The 14,166-nt window shown below is 38.5% G+C and overlaps 1 protein-coding gene across 9 annotated transcripts in view; it reads right to left on the bottom strand.

Annotated features, from left to right (window-relative positions):
- Positions 1-14,166, bottom strand: part of SLC25A26 (solute carrier family 25 member 26) — a 189,934-nt gene that overhangs the window by 19,361 nt on the left and 156,407 nt on the right. For 8 of the 9 annotated variants that reach the window (XR_010155635.1, XR_010155636.1, XR_010155637.1 and 5 more), the window contains one exon: positions 13,150-13,194. The exons of the other annotated variant lie outside the window; for it this stretch is intronic. Coding sequence is in view for 5 of the 8 variants with exons in the window: in XM_054680770.1 (XP_054536745.1) it covers positions 13,150-13,194 (45 nt within the window). In the remaining 3 variants the exon portion in view is untranslated. The remainder of the gene's footprint in view (positions 1-13,149; positions 13,195-14,166) is intronic. 9 annotated transcript variants of the gene reach the window in all.

Genomic DNA, 14,166 nt, shown 5'->3' with positions numbered 1-14,166 from the left:
TTCTGTTGATGACTAAAGGTCACTTTCAGTTAATCTACTTATATCTTTAAATGTTCCAAAGAGTAGAAGGCTACTCCAAATAGACTTGAAATGCTGGTAATAATGCTGAGTTTATAAGCAAAAGTAAATAACAATAAGATGTGAATGTGATAAGAAATCAAAAATGTTATGCAAGTCATAAATTCAACAAATACTTACTAGGTGTCAGGTATTGTAGTCAAGAAAAGAAAAAGTAACAGTCCCTAGGTCTAATATTTGATGAAGGTATGGTGGGGGCAGAAGAGGACTATACAAGAGAGAAGTGAGGTGACAGAGAAAGCTTCACAGAGGTGCCTGTTATAATCTAGGGAGGAAAAAAAATTGGTTGCCAGGGGGGGAAAAAAACACAATCAAAATAGACTCAGATAGCTGAAGACAACATTTAAAAATAGAATCTCCACAGATAAGTCTAACTTTCCACTATCACCTGGCCAGAATAATGAGCCTATAAAAAACACATAAAGAAATAATTTGGTATTTGACATGGATACTAATAAATATCTTAAAGCAAACAAAAAATCTCTAGAAGATCCAAAACATTTAAAGTGAGAAACTTCAGTGGCAAACACAAAGCATGACGTAAAGAATGACTGTAACAGCAACCACAATACACACTTCCATAGAACATACAGAACTTCCCACATTCCAGGTGTGAAGCACTTTCCATACATCAGCTCATGTAATTCTCTCCAGAATCTTCCGACGTATATGTAATTTCTATTATCTTGTCATTTTATAGACAAAAACATTGTGGCTCACGCCTGTAATTCTAGCACTTTGGGAGGCCGGGATGGGAGGATCACTTGAGGCCAAGAGTTTGAGACTAGCCTAGTTAACACAGTGAGATCCCATCTCTAAGAAAAAAATTGTCTAAAGATGAGGCTCAAAGATGTTAAGTAACTCATAGATTAAACAGCGAGTAGGAAAGCTGGGATCTGGATGGGACACTCTGGTGTGGGCATGAAAACACATGGGTTTGGATCTATAGGATATAGTTGTCCTGGTAACACACAGATAAGCATTCATGAGACACTTTACTTCCACACGCAAATCACAATTTCTACCGGAATGATTTAAAATATCCAAGTGAATGAACAAACTATGTCAATGTCTGAAACAACTTGCTTAAATGAGTTTGAAATGATTTTTCTAAATGAGGAATTGTCTGAATACAGAACTTCAGAAATGTAATATTGAGACCAATCTAAAAAGAGCGTTATTTACAAATTATTCATTTGAGTGCAACCTTAAACTCATAAAACAACAATAATCACAACGTGACTGGTAAAAAATACATAAATTGTGGAAATATTTTGAAATTACATATTTGCTCATCTATTTGGAGGGACAACAGAATTGTAATAAACAAAATACTCTAGCTGGAAGACATTACTCACAGGAAGACTATGTATTGATTATGACATTCACATAATTTTAGACTGGAATGTAGGATAAAAATATAGTACAGGAAACAATATAAATTATTACTATTGACAATATTAGTTGGGATTTACTGACTACCTACAATGCTCTAGGCACTATGCTAGAGATTTTACACGTATAATCTCATTCAATGTTGAGAAGTATATTATTCTCCACAAAAACAGGTGAGGGGCAAGTTCTAGGAGATTTGCCTGAGGTCACATAGATAGTAAATGGGAAAACTGAGGCTGGTTCGTCCTGCAAATAGCATTATGTTTCCTCACTATCATATACAGCTCAACTTCTAGTCGAACTACATCATAATACACACGTTATTAAATATTTTGAAGTTAATACAATGAATTTAAATAATGTGGGTTTACAAAAGTTTTTTTTTTTAAGAATCTGCCGAAAATTTTCTAAATTTCCATAATTTCTCAACCTAAATAAGTAATTTCATTGCCACAGAGGTCTAATGATCATTTCTGACAAGGCGGATAAATGATTAGGGGAGGAGAGGGGCATTAAGGGGCCCGAATGTGAAGAAGCAGTATTGGAGTCTCAACTCACAGAGGAGGTTGTATACCAAAATAACAAAAAGGAATTTAAAAAGCAAGGGGCCACATTTTCCCTGATGTTTGCTTATTTATCCCAATTCAATGTCCCATTTCCTTTTTCTGTTCAAATGTAAGTAACTTAAGAGACAGGATCTTGTTCTGTTACCCAGGCTGGAGTGCAGTGAAGTGATCACAGCCCACTGCAGCCTCCAACTTCTGCACTCAAGCGATCTTCCCGCCTCAGCCTCCTGAGTAACTGGGACTATGGGCAAGGGCCATCATGCCCGGCTAATTTATTTTATTTTTTTGAGGCAGCATCTTGCTATGTTTGCCCAGGGTAGTCTCAAACTCCTGATCTCAAGTGATCCTCCCACCCCAGCCTCCCAAGTAGCTGGAATTACAGTATAAATGAAATTTTCACATGAATCTATGGTTACATTAATGAGAAATAACAAGTTTAAGTAATGAGAACAGAAGTCAAAAATGTTCTTAGTTTCACTTCAGTAATTTTTCTTAAGTAAAGCTTCCTTAATACAGGTTGATTAGAAACCATGTCTAATAGGTTGTATGACACTTATTTTGAAATAATTTTAGATTTGCAGAAGAGTTACAAAAATAGGAACATTCCACCGAGTGCAGCGGCTCGTGCCTATAATCCCAGCACTTGCTGGAGTCTGAGGTGGGAGGATCACTTGAGCCCAGGAGTTTGAGACCAGCCTGAGCAACACAGGGAGACCCTGTCTCTACAAAAAAATTTAAAAATTAGCCAGACGTGTTGGCACACCCCTGAGTCCCAGCTACTAGGGAGGCTGAGGCAGCAGGATTGCTTGAGCCTGGGAGGTTGAAGCTGCAGTTATCAGCGATCACACCACTGCAATCCAGCCTGGGTGACAGAGCAAGACCCTAACTCAAAAAATAATAATAATAAAGTTCCCACATATCCTTCACCCAGCTTCCATAGTATAATGATCAAAGCACAAGACTGAGATTGGTACAACACGATTAACTAAGCTACAGACCCTAGTTGAGTTTCACCATAATAACTATTGTTTAAAAGTAAGCAATTTTTAAACATCAGCTTGACTTTTTACATTAACAGTATTTGTATTATTCATTAGGATACTCAGTGATACCACTACAAAAACAATCAGGTTGTAATTTCCCAAGTGATTCTTCACTTAATGCTAAAGGCCTATCAGAGGAAGAATAGCATGAAGTAGTTTGGCTCCCCGACCCCCACCCCAAGATAATAGCTATTAGCACCAGTAGTCATAGGCCAGAAAGCAAACACCAGGCACAATACTATGAAGTGGCTGGGAGTCCAACCCCAGACAAAGTGTCTTCTATTTAAAGTATAGCCTGAAGAGAAGGCTTTGTTTTTCACTTTTAAAAGACCCACCCAAATAAGCACTACTGTCTTATGAATAACACACTGAAAATAACTGTTTTGGCTCCAGTGAACAAATACTTACAACTTGGGACTTCTTTAGCTGCTCTATTCAAAAGCAGTTATATGGCTTCCAACCTTACAAGATGATGATATTTTACTACATGCTTTTTATGCACGTAGTAAAATAAGTATGTGCACAGAATCATCTACTCAATTCCAAATTAGTAACATCAGATGACTAAATTTAAGATAATGGAAAGGATAATGCTTAGTTTTTTCAAACCTAGGCTTGCTCTTGATATCATCCTTTGGGTAGGTCTCACTGCTGTGAGTTTACCACCAGAAGTTTATAACAGATTAAAGACAGGAGACAATGATTTTCGTGCACATACTTTCCATACTGTAGTTGATCAAGCTATTGTGTAGCTTTTGCACATATATTTTTAAAAACAAAGCAACAGCTGCCTATAATTTTATCATTCAATCAGATGAACCATCTCTCTGTGAAGTACTCACATACTACTATGTCTACAAAAGAGATTTCTAATAGCAAGTTCTGAAACTGAAAACAGTATCAAACATAACTGGGAACCACAATTCGGCTTTCATTCCGCCACACCATAGCTCTTGCAATACGAGCTAGTGGCTAAAAGGCTAAAATGAATTTTTCACATAGCACTACTTTTCATAATTAAAAATGGATATACCTAACTGATAATTAGGAATCCCTTATGGTATACAGGCTGATTTGGGTTATAAAGGCAGCTAGACTGAAACTGTTCTGGGATGTGCAAGCAGCATCAATTTTATATGCGTTGATGTGTACCTTGTTTTGGGCAATAATATATGTTGGCTGGTTGAGATATTTAGATATTTGCATTCTAGATAAGTCGGTAAAGATATTAAGAATTTATAAGAAAATCTTGAACTAATGATTGTGCTGGTAATTACAGGCAAAGACATTGATTATTCTTAAGCAAAAGCAAGACGGACTAAAATGCTGGGTTTGCTTAGTAATATTTAGGTTTTAGAGTTTATACAGTGATATTTTTGGATATGACTGGGCTAGATTTTAGATATGTGGGGGGATATTTATTCTGACTGGGGGTTCTATGAGCTTTCTATTTGTGGTTCTTATTAGTTGTATTAGTCCATCTTCACATCGCTGATGAAGACATACTCAAGACTGGGCAATGTACAAAAGAAAGAGGTTTAAGTGGACTTACAGTTTCATATGGCTGGGGAGGCCTCACAATTATGGCAGAAGGCAAGGAGGAGCAAGTCACATCTTATGTGGATGGCGGCAGGCAGAGAGAGACCTTGAGCAGGCAAACTCTTGTTTTTTAAAGCTATCAGATCTTGTGAGACTCATTCACTGTCATGAGAACAGTGCTGGAGAGATCTGCCCGCATAATTCAATCCCCTCCCACTGGGTTCCTCCCCGACACCAGATTCTCCCAGTCTCATGAAATGGTATAACTGCAGACCCTGAGCACTGAGCATCTTCTAATTCTTGTTTATATTACTAAAAGTATCAGAGAAATTTGTTGTGGGTAGGGTGGTGGTAGACATTTTAACTACTATTAAAACAAGAATCAACAAGAAAAAATGCTATTTATTCTTAAACTTGAAAACATAGCTTTTATGTAGTACTGCACGTTTAAAATACTTATAAAACATAAAAGAGAGATCTAAGTAATTATTATATACATTGAACTATTGATATAAGTGAAGTGGTAATGCATTGGTCCCTGATTTCTATGACAAAGCTATGATTTCATCTTAGAAAAGTATTAGCATAATGTTGCTGTCTTACAAAACCAAACTGATTTTATTTTCATTTTGCTTTAAATACTGCTTAGCTTAAAGATTACATCTCATCTAGCTATTGCTTTGTAACACCCTGTAGCTGTAAGCAAAACCACTCGGACCTGACAGTATTCTTAACAGTTCTCCACACTGCAATATAAACTGATGTCTCACACTAAGAAAATAGAAAAAAAATGCATTCTCACAGGAAATTTTATCATATCCTTTCATAATAAGCTTACTTTTGACTTAAAGCTTGATAAGAAAAGATCTGTATGGTTAAAAAGGGAAAACTCTTTTATAGCTGTGAACATACCTTTAAAAGAATGTATAAATAAAACAGTTAATGTAGATACAGTTATCCAACTTTGCATTCAACTTGAAAAAGAATGCTAACCTTCAAACAATTAGCAAATAGTTACATAAACACCTGCTGTGTAAAAGACAGAACCATAAAGAATAAACAGAAGACATAGTTTCTTCCTCCAGTAAGCACCGTCCTGTGGGGAGTTAAACACAAGCACGTGGAAAATGCGGTTCTGGCTGAACTCATTAACTGTGAACTTATCTGTGCTCTCCAGGGTTGGTCTCTGAGAACTGACTCAAGTGAGCACAGTTTAATCCTTGCCCAAGCTCAGCAGATTCAACGGATACTGGGGAGAGGTGGTCTAAGAAATATGCTGGCCAGGCTTTCCCTAAGCTACATGTCATCATTAAGGAATCAATGCAATTTACAGAAATGCCTTCAATGAGCTGACTAAATATGACCTCAACTTTTTATCAACTTTTGAGTATACGAAAATACAAAAACGTTATGAAACACATCATGTGTGGTGTGCATAATTACATGCAACGTGATTAAGAATATCAAGTCTGGAGTTAGATCTGAACCTGAGTTCAAATCCTGGCTGTACTCCTTAGTACTCCCATGGCCTTGGGCAAGGCGTTCAAACTCTCCTTCCATTTTCACATCTACAGAACAAAGAGCAGGCCAGCACCTACTTCACAGGACTGTCATGAAGATGAACAGGAGATGTGTGGGAAGTGTTACTACAGTGCCTGGCACAATGTAGCTTTGAAAAATGTTGGCTGTTCTTGCTTTTATTATGGCTGTTATCATCACTAAAAAATCACCTGGTAACCTGAGTCACCTGTCTGCTACGCAGCACACAGTAAAAGGTGCTCAGGCAACTAGGTGAAAGACAACCTTATTGAGCCCTGCTTCCCTGGTTTTAAGGTGGGGATAACAACAAGGCCCACCTCTCTGGGTTGTCTGTGGTGTGAAGAAGACAGTAACAAATGCATCGTGCTTAACCCAGAGCCTGGCACACAGTGTCTGCTCATCACACCACTGATGTCGTGAATAATCATTCCAATGATGTAAGTGCATAACTAAATAAACTAAGTTATTAAAATACCAGTAAGGAAATAAATAGGTGTTATGATTACGGAGGAGGGAGGAGGGGAAAGTCCTACTTTGGAGAGGGGTAGACTGGGAACGTCTCTCTGGGGTGACATGTGATCTAAGGCCTGAGTAATGGGGAAAGAGGAGACATGAGAGAGGTATGGGGAAGGGGGATGGAGAGAGGCCTAGGGAAAGAGCTGGAATGAATGCTCCATGGGGTCAGTTGTGTCAGTCCTCTTCATCACTGTATCCCCAGACCCTGGAAAATGCCTGGCATATAATAGACACTCAGTAATGACATATACACTATTTATATATTTCAAAACATCATGCTGCACACCTTAAATATACAGATATTATTTGTCAATTTTCAAAAATATGAAAAAACTCAAAATTAAAAAAATTATCACACATAAAAAATGATGTATATAGAATGAAGGAAGAAAGAATATTTCTAGCAGGGAGATCTACAAATGTAAAGGCCTTGGTACATCTCAAAAAAAAAAAACAAAAAACAAAAAACGAGGGGAGGCGCTAGGCAGCAGCACAGTCAGCGCAACGTGGCTGGGCACAGCGGATGAGTGGCACAGGATAAGGCTGAGGCAGACAGAGGCCAGATTACACAGTGCCTTGCCAGCCAGAGCTTAAGCTCTGGGTTTATTTTTCTTTTAACGAGATGACACTGACAGGTTTTAGCAAGGAATAGTATGGTCTAATTTCTTTTTCTTATTTTTTTAAGAGACAGGGTCTCACTCTGTCGCCCAGGTTGTGAGCTCAAGTAAGTCTCCCACCTCAGCCTCCCACACAGTTGGGACTACAGGTATGCACCACCAATCCCAGATAATTTTTTTTTTTAATTTTTGTAGAGATGGAGTCTATGTTGCCCAGGCTGGTCTCAAACTCCTGAGCTCAGGTGATCTTCCAGCCTAAGCCTCTCAAAGTGCTGGGATTACAGGCATGAGCCACTGTGCCTGACCTAATTCATTTCTTTAAAAGATCACTCTGGCTGCTGTGTGAAGAAGATATTTTGGGAAAGCCTGAGTGAAATGAGGGAGACCACTGGAGAGGCCAGTGTAGCAATTCAAACAAGGGGTGTTAGAGGCTTGAACTAGAACAGTGAACTTGTTGATGGGCTAGATGATGAGGGATAAAAGAATACAACTCTGGAATCATTCTTAAGTTTCTATTTGAGCAAGCATAAGACAACTTTGCTATTTACTGAGAAGTGGACCAACTAGGAAGGAACAGATTGGGAAGAAGACAAATAAAAACTGACAGTTCTGTTCTGACCTAGCCACTCAGAGACATCCTGAGTGAGGATGTCAACTAGGCAGCTGGTGATCCGAGGCTGCCACTCAGAGGAAGGGGCTTGCCATGGAGCTATAAACATGCAAGTTGGTATAAAGATGGTATCCAAAGTCAAAGGATAAGATAGAATAGCAAGCTACAGGTCTTTGTCAGATAATAAAAACCATGAAATCTATCATGCTTCTCTTCTTGTTGGGCTGCCAGAAAGTTCCAAAGTAAATATAAATCTTCAAGGAAAATTATCTTCTCTAAGACTTTGGATATGATAATCTACTGCTTTTGCTTCCCCATCTCTTTATGGTGTCTTGTCCTCTTTCATCTAAAACATGCTTTTGTAAGCATATGTATAATAAAGAAAAGAAAAACAAAGGAAATGATGTAGCACAGTAACAGGATTTGGGGAGCAAGTATTCTGCAATAAGAGACACATTACATTTAAGTTATCAGCGAGTTGGGTGCCACTCTGACGGACTCTCAGCTCCTCAAGGGCATTAAGCCATTTCTTATTCATCTTTGCATTCTTGTGAAATGCAACCATATCCAGCTCAGAGTAGACAGGCACCAGAGCTGCAATGACAGCAGGTATCATTTACTTGTAAATTGAAGGGGTTAAGGCCTTATCTGAACACTATAAGATGTTTTAAACACAATATGGTGGGTGATTAAATACGAGTCAGTGACACAGACAAATCTGTGGTAAGGGCAATTCTTCAAGGCCTTCATTAGAAGACTTCAAGCAGGAGATCAAACACTGAATTGAGATTTGAGTGATGCATCACTTTTGGATCCTTGGAAGCATACTTCAGAAAGGAGTCAGAGAACAGGGAAGGGGAGAACATATTTAGAGGCAGTAAGGAGGCTATTCTGGCTGGAGGGGAAGAATTTTGTGTGTGCGTGTGGGTGTGCACACACGCGCGCGTGCACACACAAACACACACACACACACACACACATACAGAGTATAGGGCAGAAGCTGAAAAAACCAGTCAAGGACAGGGTGTTGAGAAACTTGAATGCCAAGAACTTCATGTTTTAGAGTTTTAGAAAGTTATATGTTCCTGAGAACCTAAGTGTTACTGAAGGAGAAGTTTAAAAAGATCAGACACATCCAAAATGTAGAATGGATGAGAAGAGAACCTACTAGGATGTGGGAAAACATAAGGTACTATGAATCCGGTGAAATGTGGCCACAAATTCCCAACAGTGAAGTCAACAAAATTTGTTGAGTAATGTGATATAGAGAAAGAGCAAGAAGGGAATCAAATTTTAATCTGAGACTTGAGACCAGGTGGCCAGGAGAATACTGATTAACAGAAATGGGAGACAGCAAGAAGACATGATTTTACAAGAAAGATGATGACTTTTAGACAGAGTTGAATTTAAGGTAACAGTGGCCACCACCACCTCCAGCCCCTTACTCCCTGCAGTACCATGTGATGCAATCTGCTAGTCTTGGCTAAGAAAAATTTTCCTGAATGGTATTCCCACATAAACACAAATAAACACAGTGGAGAAATCCTTTCATATAATACAATCTCCTTCTATAGCTGCAAACTCAAGTTTAAATAGATAAAATTGTAAACACACACAAAAAAAAGTTCCAAAAACTGTCTACTTCTACAAAAGCACTGTGATTGTACGTTCAGATGTTTAAAAAACAGTATTGTATGAAAAGATGCTCAACATTATTTAGTCATGAGGGAACTAGAAATTAAAACCCCAATGAGATACCAATTCACAAGTACTAGAATGGCTGGAAAAAAAATTTAACCTAATAGTAACAAGAAATGACATGGATGTAGAGCAACTAGAACTCTCATACACTGTTGGTGGGAATGCAAACTGGTACAGCCACTTTGGAAAACACCTTGACAGTTTGTTTCTTATAAAATTAAACATACACCTTCTGTATGACCCAGGGATGCTACTCCTGGCCTCTTACCCTAGAGAAGTAAAAACCTACATCCATACCAATACTATATGCAAATACTTACGACAGCTTTATTTATAATCATCAAAAACTGGAAAACAACTCAAATGTATATAAACTAGTGAATAAATTGTAGCATATCCATACACATATGGAATACTACAAAGTAATAAAACAAACTACTGGTACAAGCAACAACAGGAAAGCACCTCAAAAATATTACATTAAGTAAAAAAAAGCAAAGCACAAGATGGTATAATAGTACCCTGTATCTATTTCTATGATGTTCTGGAAAAGAGAAGACTACAGAACAGTGGCTCACAGGGGCTGTGGGTACAGAAAGGGCACTGACGGCATGAGGGAACTTTCTGGGTTGATGGAAATTTGGTGGTGGTTATAAACATTTATTGAAACTCACAAAAATGTACAGGTATAAAGGGTGAATTTTATCATATGTAAAGCGTTCCTCAAGAAACCTGACTTGACAGAAAAAAAAATGGCAGCATCTTAACATTTGCTCAAAGAGAATTTTTAAATCTTAGCATTGTCATCTATGATTACTCTGAAAAATTCTGGACATTTCTTAACTAGCTAGAATTCTACAAATGTCCTTCATATTGAAAAGAAATAAACACTATGCTTTTTCCTTCTTCAGGCCTCAAAACATTCCTTTGCAGAATTAGGGCATAAGGATGTTAGAGTGTGCAGAAACTGTGTGAATGCTGGTTATTGAGACATTAATAAAGTAAGTCTTGTTTGCTGGACAGCTGTTGGCTTCATTGTTCTTTTGTCACACACTAAAAAGGAGAGCTGTTATACGAATGGAATGTGACCTTCTCATTGGATAGCTGTTACATCATGCCCTGAAACACTGCCAGAGAACTCTATTTTCACCACGCACCACATAGGAAATGGTAAAACAAACAAACAAAACAACAAAATAGCCAAAAAACTATATTAAATGAGCAATACTACTCCTTAAAATCAGATCACTTATAAGAAATACTTCTCGATACTTAACATCTCATAATTTACTTTGTTAATGAGTAATGTTTTTTCTCAATTTAGTATACTTTAGTATATACCTCAACAATTTATTTCCGAGTACAAATAATTTTTATGATACTCTTCAAAATGCATTTCGTATGAGCACTCCAGGACTAGTCAATCTATAAAATTATGAGAGTAACTCCTTTATTTTTGTATTAGCTAATGCCTACCTAGATTATTTTATAGCCTGGTCATTTATGAACCATTTTCACTAGAACAAGGGCTTTCAAAGTTTTTGGACCATTATCCACAGCGAGAAATACATTTTACATTGCAACCTAGATACATATGTGTGTGCATGCATGCGTAACATTGAGGTCTTACAAAATAAGACTTACTCTTACCACGTAAGATGCCCTCTACTATATTCTTCTTGATTATGGTCTTTAAAATGCTGACAAAGACCCACACAATTTATATCATGGCCCACAGTTTTCAGTATCACTGCACCAGAAAGTGAAAAACCAATGTAACATCTCTGCATGTTTTGAATGTAGGCTTTTTAAAATGTCTTTTGCTGTTGTTGTTGTTGTTGAAGTTCCAGGGTATGTGTGCAGGATGTGCAAGTTTGTTACACAGGTAAATGTGACCCATGGTGGTTTGTTGCATGTATCAACCCATCAGCTAAGTATTAAGCCCAGCATGTGTTAGCTATTTTTCCTGATGCTCTCCTTCCCCCTGCACCCCACAACAGGCCCCAGTCATTGTGTGTTGTTCTTCTGTGTCCATGTATTCTCCTTGCTCAGCTCCCACTTATAAGTGAGAACATGCAGTGTTTGCTTTTCTGTTCCTGCATTAGTTTGCTGAGGATAATGGCTTCCAGCTCCATCCATGTCCCTACAAAGAACATAATCTCATTTCCTTTTTATGGCTGCATAGTATTCCGTGGTGTGTATGTACCACATTTTCTTTATGCAGTCTATCACTGGTGGGCATTTGGGTTGATTCCATGTCTTTGCTATTATAAATAGTGCTGCAATGAATATACGTATGTATGTATCTTTATAACAGAATGATTTATATTCCTTTGGGTATACACCCAGTTAATGGGATTGCTGGGTCAAATGGTATTTCTGGTTCTACGTCTTTGAGAAATCGCCACACTGTCTTCCACAATGGTTGAACTAACTTACATTCCCACCAACAGTGTAAAAGCGTTCCTTTTTCTCCAAAGCCTCACCAGCATCTGTTGTTTCTTGACTTTTTAATAATCGCCATTGTGACTGGTGTGAGATGGTATCTCATTGTGGTTTTGATTTGCATTTCTCTAATAATCAGTGATGTTGAGCTTTTTCTCATGTTTGTTGCCTGCATGAAAGTCTTCTCTTGAGAAGTGTCTGTTCATGTCCTTTGCTCACTTTTTAATGGGATTCTTTGTTTTTTTCTTGTAAATTCATTTCAGTTCCTTGTGGACTCTGGATATTAGACCTTTGTCAGATGAATAGGTTGCAAAAATTTCCTCCCGTTCTGTAGGTAGTCTGAACGCTCTGATGATAGTTTCTTTTGCTGTGCAGAAGCTCTTTAGTTTAATTAGATCCCATTTGTCAATTTTGGCTTTTGTTGCAATTGCTTTTGATGTTTTCATCATGAAATATTTGCCCATGTCCATGTCCTTAATGGTTAAAACATGTTGTTGTTTTTTTTTAAATAGCTCACTGACCTTCCCCAAGGTTGTCTGACAACTCACCACACTCTGCTCCTTCCCTCTGGAGGCTCCTAGTCCTGGCTGGAGTGAGCAACCAAGATGGAAGGGACAGTCAGAGCCCTAAGACCCTGCTGCTCCCCATCCAAGTGGTCCTTACACAGGGTGCTAGGGGAGCTGGTCCTTCTCAGTCTTCAAGTATTCAAGGATTTGCATTTTTCCTCTTCCATTTTCCCTCACTGTTAGTCTTTAACTTCTAAACACACACACACACACACACACACACACACGCACACAGCAAAATGAAATTTAACGGTGGAGAAAGAATGGCAATATGGAAAAAAGTAAAACTAAGTTTTTTCTTATTATCTGTGGATTTCAGTGCCACCTGCTATGCCTATTTCCTAGGAGCACAGCCACCTGAACAAGTTTAAAAGGCTGAAATGGCATGTAAATCACACATAAAATATATTTTCAACTGCTAATAGGTTTGAGTTGCTGAACTTCTAGTCAACATTATGTTCTACTCTTCCACACTCAAACTATTAGGTATGTTATAATTAGAGATAAATTTTATGTGAAGATTGAGAAACTTACTTTTAAGGACTCCCATAAGGGAAACTGGACCAAAGAAAAAGGAATCTGAAGAGAGAGAAAAAAAAAATCAAATAAATTAGGCAAAAAAGAGCCAAGTTTGCCTGTATGACTATACGAGCCTATAAATATTATTTCAACTTTATAACAAAGCTAATATCAAACAAATTCACAGTTATAGTAGACATAATGTTTAGAAAAAGAGTTAAACTGTGGCCTGTAGATTTTCATTTTTTGTTGGGAGGAAGTCTCGCTCTGTCACTCAGGCTGACAGATCACCACCCTCGACCTCCCAGGCTCACGAGATTTTCCCACCTCAGCCATCAGAGTAGCTGGGACTACAGGCACACGCCACCACACCCAGCTAATTTTTGTATATTTTCTTTAGAGATGGGGTTTCACCATGTTGCCCAGGTTGGTCTCAAACTTGAGGGCTCAAGCAATCCACCTGACTTGGCCTCCAAAAGTGCTGGGATTACAGGCGTGAGCCACTGAGCCTGGTGATCTTCTGAGTTTTTGAGCCCAAGGGACATAAAATGATGTTGTGAATCCCCTTTGAAATGGAAACAGAAGCACAATAGTCTGGCTACTGAAATGACAAAATAAATATTTCCCAGCATAATAAAAACACTTTAGGACGTGACATTTCTGTGCTTAAGAGCCAAGGCTGTCTACTCCTTAGCAGGCAGTGTTAGGATTTAAAGGAGAAACACAGAGGAGAGAGAAGGAAGGTAAGGGGTGGTGGGAGAGAAGTGTTAGGGGAATGGGGAGACAACAGAGCAGAAAGAGGGAGCAGGAAGAGAAGGGGAGAGAGAAAGGAGTGGAAGAAAAGGAAAGAAAGTGGAGAGAGGAAAAGAGATGGGTAAAAAAGGAAGCAGGAAGGAGGGGAAAGAAAGCAGGGAGGTAGAGGGTAGGGGGGCAGAGAGGAGGAGGACAGAAGACAGAAGACGGGGCAGAGAAGGAAAGGAGAGGGAGAAAAGAGGAGGGAGGAGACTGGAGAGAGGGCAAGGGCAAGTGGAG

This window comes from Pan troglodytes, chromosome 2 (assembly GCF_028858775.2).
Source record: "Pan troglodytes isolate AG18354 chromosome 2, NHGRI_mPanTro3-v2.0_pri, whole genome shotgun sequence".
Classification (NCBI taxonomy): Eukaryota; Metazoa; Chordata; class Mammalia; order Primates; family Hominidae; genus Pan; species Pan troglodytes.
The sequence above is the reverse complement of the archived record's forward strand: the minus strand, read 5'-3'. Positions and strand labels throughout refer to the sequence as shown.